The sequence below is a fragment of the Adiantum capillus-veneris genome, chromosome 18 (assembly GCF_014529385.1).
Source record: "Adiantum capillus-veneris isolate H3 chromosome 18, ASM1452938v2, whole genome shotgun sequence".
Classification (NCBI taxonomy): Eukaryota; Viridiplantae; Streptophyta; class Polypodiopsida; order Polypodiales; family Pteridaceae; genus Adiantum; species Adiantum capillus-veneris.
The window spans coordinates 142,375,166-142,382,006 of NC_140948.1; the positions used below are offsets into that span (position 1 = coordinate 142,375,166).

General features: G+C 45.6%; 1 protein-coding gene across 1 annotated transcript; it reads right to left on the reverse strand.

Moving 5' to 3' along the window:
- Positions 1-3,489: 3,489 nt before the first annotated feature.
- LOC147436551 (uncharacterized) lies at positions 3,490-4,803 on the reverse strand. Its single transcript, XM_086488182.1, has 2 exons — positions 4,692-4,803; positions 3,490-4,618 (listed from the first exon to the last, which is right to left on the reverse strand). Exons 1-2 carry the CDS (start codon positions 4,801-4,803, stop codon positions 4,305-4,307), a joined length of 426 nt encoding a protein of 141 aa, XP_086344308.1. The 3' UTR covers positions 3,490-4,304.
- Positions 4,804-6,841: the final 2,038 nt, after the last annotated feature.

Sequence of the window (6,841 nt, forward strand, 5' to 3'; positions counted from 1 at the left end):
GACCCGTTGAAGGCATGTTGATCCCCTTGTTCTGTCTCTCTAACTCAATGACCCTATGGATGACCTCACAAACTCTTTGTTGTTGATCCTTCACACTAGTAGCACCCATTGTGGATTGTAGGACATCTAACCAACCCACTTGATAGGTGTGACCTGCGTATAGGTCATTCAGAGTCTTTGTTTGTAATTCGTACTCCCAGTTCTCATTTAAGAACACTCCATCTAGGATTGAGGTGCTAGGGGTGTCCTTTGAGCTAGATGCAATGTTGCTTTCTAGGGGGGTTGGCCCTTAGCGGTTGCTAAATCAGGAGCACTTGATTGCTCTCTTAGCAAGGATATTGACATAGGAGCTTTCGCTTTTAACTCTCTTCATTTCTCCGCCTTGCGTAAGCTCTCGACTTCCTTTTCCCTCGCTGTAAGGATATATCGCTCTGAAATTTCTTGCACTTCGGCAAGGCTTCTACCATCGGGTAATATGACCTCGGAGGAAAATAACTCTGAAGAGTCAGGAGGTGGAGTGAATGTTCACGTGCACATTCTCTAACGGTATAGCGTCTACGTTTGTCACGAATGGAGAATTTACTTCCCCACCCCCCTCATTTACATCATTAGCTCCATGTTCGGAGCGAGTGGCTCTACTAAAGGTTTCCTTCAGGCGGCTAAGCACACTCGGCCCGGACATAGGACCCATGGCATATATGTCTTGGCTCAAGCTATCAAGATTAGGCATTGGAAAACCCTCCATGACGTCGTAGTCAGAGGAAGAGTCACTAGCTGCTATGTTCGGGTCTTGGTTTGTACTACCTTGGGTCCCCGCCGAGGGTCCAGAACCTAAAGTAGGTGGATATTGAGAACTCGCGTAAGTCAAAATTCTCTCTAGCTGCTCCGTTTCTAGCACACGACCAGAGCACAGATGCATGTGCCTTTGGCACCCTACAAACGTCGGCGAATAACCTCGAAGGTTTCTACCTTTTTTAAGCGTCCGTTTTCACTCGTGTTTTTTACGTTTTTAATGTTTTTTAATCTTTGATTTTTTTGATTAAAGTGTGTGATAGCTCAAAATGAGCGTATCACTTAGAGGGTCGCTGTGTGCTTTACAACACAATTTTCGGGCATCTGAAGTTCCGTTGGTCCTCAAAAAGTCGATTTTTAGCTACGTGTGAAGCTAAAATTTGTTTTTTTTTTAAAGGCGACTGAGGCCTAGGCCTGAGCGTGAGCTTGGGCTTGGGTCTGGGAGATATTCCCGATCCTGGTCCTACCTTTAATTTTTTTTTAAATAAAAAAAAAAGAGGATAAGATCGCCGCGGCCTGCACGAGAGCGCACACACACTCTATCTACCTACTTCTAACTAATACACCTACTGTTACACACTAACACACTCTATTAGCTCTCATAGATCTACTTCCTACTTACTGTACATAGAAAACTAACCACCTTAATACACAGAGAATAAACACAGTACCTTTGAAAACTCCATTAACAAAGAAAACTAACAACCTTAATACACAGAGAATGAACACAGCACCTTTGAAAACTCCATTAACAAAAAATCACACAGTATAACACCAAATCCCTCTTCTCAACACACACACCCACCTTCCTTACCTTTCCTACAATAGAAATTGCACCACGGAGAAGCACAGAGTGCTACTCGAGCTTAATGTATGGCATTCTCCGGCAACGGCGCCAAAAATGTGCGCGTATGTCGCACGTGTCAACGCAAGGAACTTGCCGATACACCGTGTGCGAGCCACAAATGGCTCCAAGCACACAACAAGCTTAAACTAGTAAGCTCAAAGAAGGCGATGGTGTGTCACTCACCGCTCTATGCTTGCTTCGTGGAGGATTCCTCACCGCGAAGAAGAAGGAGCTGCCGCTTTGCCGCGCTCAACCGCTTCGCCGCCGCCGTGCCGTCGTCGCAATGCTCGATCGCACTCTCTCTCTCTCTCTCTCTCTCTCTCTCTCTCTCTCTCTCACGCAAAGAAGAAGGAGCCGCCGCTTCGCCGCCGCCATGCCGTCGTCGCAATGCTCGATCGCACTCTCTCTCTCTCTCACGCATACACACACACACAAGGAGATGAAGAAGAAGAAGATGGAGATGGAGCAAGAGCACTCTTCTATTGCACAAATGAGAGAATGAGTGAATTTTAGGTTTAGTTGACTTTTATATGAGCTCGCCCCATTCACACTTGGGCGCCCATGCTTAGCCAACTAATCCCTTGAATGTTCCCGTTAGAGTGCGCCTCTCATTGGCGATCACTCTTACCCTTTTCCTATTGGACCGACAAGCCCGGTACCTGACTCTACCAAATAAACAATACAATGTCCGCCGTAGGTTACAACGTCCGTCATAGGTGATAGGGTGTCCGTGAGCCGTGAGGGTTAACAAGGTACTACGGCATGGTAAGATTATCCGATGGTATCTTATTAAGTTCAAAAATTATCCTTTTAAAGATGCTAGATGGATGCAAGGAATACATCTTAAGGATAGTATGAACCTTGTCAATGCTTACAATGCTACATTAAAGTAAGCAAATGTACAGATTGCTTTTAAATGACCAATGTTTTTGTCTTATAAGACTAGTTCTCTTATTATTATGCACAAATTTAAATAGTATGCATGCTTAGAATCATGTTTGTGATGACGACGTCTCTCAAACACGAAGTAGAATTTGTCACTCTACTTTGGGAGAATGAAATAGACTAAAGAGCAGACATGCTTGCGGCAGCTATGTCTCCCAAGCACCAAATGGATTAGTCATCCATCTTGGAAAGATCTTGTAGGGTAAAAAGGGATACCCTACTTGAAGTAACTATGATTTCAAGAGAGAGGCAATGTCATAAAGTAGAGTGACAAAATCCACTTGGTGTTTGAGCGATGGATATATGTTTGAGAGTGTTTGAAATCATAATCTCTTGGTAAAAAGTGGAAGAACTCCATCTTCTTCTCCAAGCTTGTTGAGAAGTTGAGAGCCTACACCAACACTCTTGGCTATGGAAGGCAAATCCAACCAAGAGCCATGCTTCAATGCTTAAGCTTGCCACCTTCTCCATCTTCATTACTATGCTATTATGTATGCTAGCAAGAAGAGTGATGATAAGTGAGGAACTAATTCTTTCTCCTATGAAATGTTTCTTCTTCCTCTTCCCTACCCTCATTTCCTGCTAGCTCTCTCCACCTTCGAAGGTGTTTGAGGTCTTGGGAATGAGGCTTGAGATCGTTAAAGCTTTCTTCAGAGTTTATGTTATGCTTGTGATGCATGAATCTTTCCATCTTCATTGCATCACCCAGGTCACAAGGAACATAAATATTGTATTGTAACAAGTCTCTTAATGGAAGAAATCATAATACAAATGCCTATTGGAGGGGGGACTGGCTCCACATAAATCCGGTGTCTGCGTGTGAGGGTCTCCATGGGTGACCGGGAAAGCGTGGGGCTTCTGGCTGTGAGAGAGCAAGTTGGTGTAGGCTCCCACCGAGTGAACGGAGCATAGTTAGTGGTGTGTTAAGCGGTAGCAAAGGCGAATATCGATGGTTAGAGATTAAATGCCACAGATAGCTGAGGATTGGAATATAATTAACGATTAATAGGATGAGAGAGCAAGAAAATGACACATATTTTGATGTCGCAAACAACATAATTCTTTATATTCGTGATCTCTGACAACTTTGTTACAATTCGATCGCATTCGCCAACGTTGGTATGCACCTCGATCTGAAACCCCAAATAAAAAATCCCCCAGCTGAAGAACCCCACCCTGTTGACATCAGAATCTCAACCCCTTTTAATCCCCGTACTACTCTTGAATCCCTATGTTGTCTTCTTCGCCAAGATTCTTCCTTTTACAAACCCCTTATCAGAAATTCCCTGCCCATTGAAAGCAACTGTCTTGCTTTGTCTTCACTTCCCTACCCTTTCCTTGGCGACTCTCCTCCGTTCATGCACCACTTTGATTGAGAATGAGAGCAAGAGTGAGAGCTCTCACCTTCCTTCCCCTTTTGCTTCACTTGCATATCCTTGTTGATCGAGAGAGAGCATGAAAGCTTCTCCCTCCCATCCTTCTTGCCCGTGGATGATCCTTTTCCGGCTTGCCTTTGTCAAGATTCCCTTTGAGCTCACCTTCTTCTCCCAATCCTTTTCCTTCGTATGCTTGTGGATCCCCCAGAGAGAGAGAGAGAGAGAGAGAGAGAGAGAGAGAGAGAGAGAGAGAGCTATGGAAGCTTGCCGCCCCTTCAACATGCAGCTCTCAAAGCTCCTCTTGGCCGCCCTTCTTTCTGCAGCTCTCGGAGGCCCCCTTCTTCCTACAGCTCGACCTCCTCAGGCCGTGTATCTCTGACCTCCCCTTGGCACCCTCCTCTTTCCATGCTGCTCGGGATCCCTTCTCCTATCTCTTGCCTAGCCTTGCCGACCCCAACAACGACACCTGTCACACTCCCCTCATGCTCTCGGCCTCGGCTGTAATAGCCTGCGGCCTTTCCCTTTATGGCAGTGCTATCCTTGGCAGCCCTTCTGGTGGCTTCACCTCCCCAACAGCTGCACAGGTCGACACTCACCCCACCCTCTGTCCAACGGGCTGCTGCCCCTCCTATGCGCACTTCCCTCCCTATGCAACTCCCTGCTCACACTGCAAAAACACCACAGATCCCCCCTTGAGCTCGCGGCTCCCCTGTGGCCCTACACCTCCCGACCTCCTGCTGGCCCTACACTTGGCCACCCCTGGCTCCCCGTTCTACCCCTCCCACTGCCTGTTCTTGTCGCCTTTCCCCATGCACACACATTGCCCCATTCTTCCACCTGCATGCCACCTCTTTCCCCCTTCTTCTCTAGCGACCAGTAGCGACGTCACTATTTTTTTATAAAAAAAATCAATTAACTTGGTCTCCGTTCCCACACGACCACTTGCCTCCAAAGTGTAGCACATATACCTGCTGACCAAAACATTGTTGAGAAAAAAAACTCCGTAGCGGCGCCACATTTGGCACACATAGCAACTTTATGCCAAGCATAACGACTCCGAAGATTCTAAAGTGCACCACTTTTGATATACATCTCGGTCAAAGCATTGCCGCGTACAACAATTTTGGCATACATCCCGGCCAAAGCATTGCCGTGCACAATAATTTTGGCATACATCCCGGCCAACTTCAATAAGTCATATCTCCGCACTCATATCTCCGCACTCCGGATCCCGATTGACATGCTGTCAACTCCTTTTGACTCCATTCTTCACACACTTCTCATAAGAACTTTGATAAGCACCCAAAAATCTCCGATGGTACATCTCCCAATCCGATCATTCCGCCCCAGAACTCGCCCCCGTCCCAACTTTGACAGCTCATAGCTTGCTACACGGGACTCCGATTGCCAAACTGGAAAGACCGATACGATATACAACTTGAGCAATTCAACTTTATCCACAAACATCAGCTCTGATCATTCACTTGTACCTGTCCAATCCGCCGGGGATCTGCAAAGCATTCAACCTCACACTGGCATATCTTTCTCTATGTAGATTCATTTGTCATGCCGTCTGGACCAACATGAAAAGCACCTTAAGAACCACAATCTCGCTCATAAAATTAGCACTTTGGAAACTGCTATCCATCACCTTGTTTAGGCCCTCCTAGAGCCTTTCTGGCCTTTGAAAGCCACAGTTAGCAAACATGTCAAGCATCTGATGACATAATCAAACCCTAACATAAATCATAATTTGGTAAAAACTTCCAAATGTTTCTCAGTATTTCTTTTTCCCATCGTGCCCGCAAAGCACATGCCAAGATCTCCTTATGCTTAGCCACATGGTGTGCTTGAATCCTATTGGCTTGGCTAAAGAGGGGTCCAATGAGCTTCTAGTTCAATACAACAAATATCTAGATATTTTCAAGTTCTCTCTCTAAAGGAGGTAAGGAGGACACTTGTCCTAATGCTACCCATATTTCTTGAAATGCATTGTGCATGTGGTTGGCTAGGATTAGAGGGGTCCAATGAGCTTCAAGCTTGAGCTACAAGGAGGGGTCGACCACAGCAAGCAAGGGGTGTGCTTGGGGGTATACACCCTCTCACACTCATTTTTCACACATTCTCACTTGGTGAAAGTGGAAGATGTTGGAATTAGGGTTGCACAAAAACACACACAGCTTGGAGAAGACGGAGTAAGCTCTAGGCACACAATAGAGAGTGTGTTACTTAGTGTGCTATGGAAAGATAGATAGCCCTAGAGTGATGGGCGTATGTACAATGCACGAGGGAAAAAACCTTCTAAAGAGGGAAAAAATGTCCCGACGGTCCTAGTGTGTTCACACACATCACTACCACATGTATATGGTAACAAATCCCCCCTGAAGTGGGAGAAAAAGTCTCTTCATAATCTATGCCTTTTTGCTGTGCATAACCCTTTGCAACAAGTCGAGCCTTATGGTGACCGATATGACCATTCGGCTTTCGTTTCAACTTGTAAATCCACTTTGTACCAATGGCCTTTTTGACAGGAGGCAAATCACATGAAGTCCAGATGTCATTTTCTATAAGTGCATCATATTCTGATTGCATGGTAGCCATCCAATTTTCTTAATTTTGTGCTTCATCAAAAGATAGAGGTTCCTCAACATCATGTAAGCTAGACACAGCCAAAGCATAACAATCTGATGCATAAGATGCATGGCGAGAGCCTGAACGCGTACGACTAGACAAAGGTGCATCCAATTTACTCTCACGCAATGTATGCACCATCCATTTTGGCATACCTCTCGCCTGCTCATTTTCAACCCTTTCCTCATCAAGTACATCATGTACATCTGCATCAGCAATAGGCTGATTTGTTACATTTTCAGAAACCCCA

Coding starts and splice junctions, on each gene's coding strand:
- LOC147436551 (XM_086488182.1), bottom strand. CDS start 4,803: ATGCAGGTGGAAGAATGGGGCAATGTGTGTGCATGGGGAAAGGCGACA. Junction 4,619..4,691: donor AAGTGTAGGGCCAGCAGGAG/GTCGGGAGGTGT, acceptor CAGTGTGAGCAG/GGAGTTGCATAGGGAGGGAA.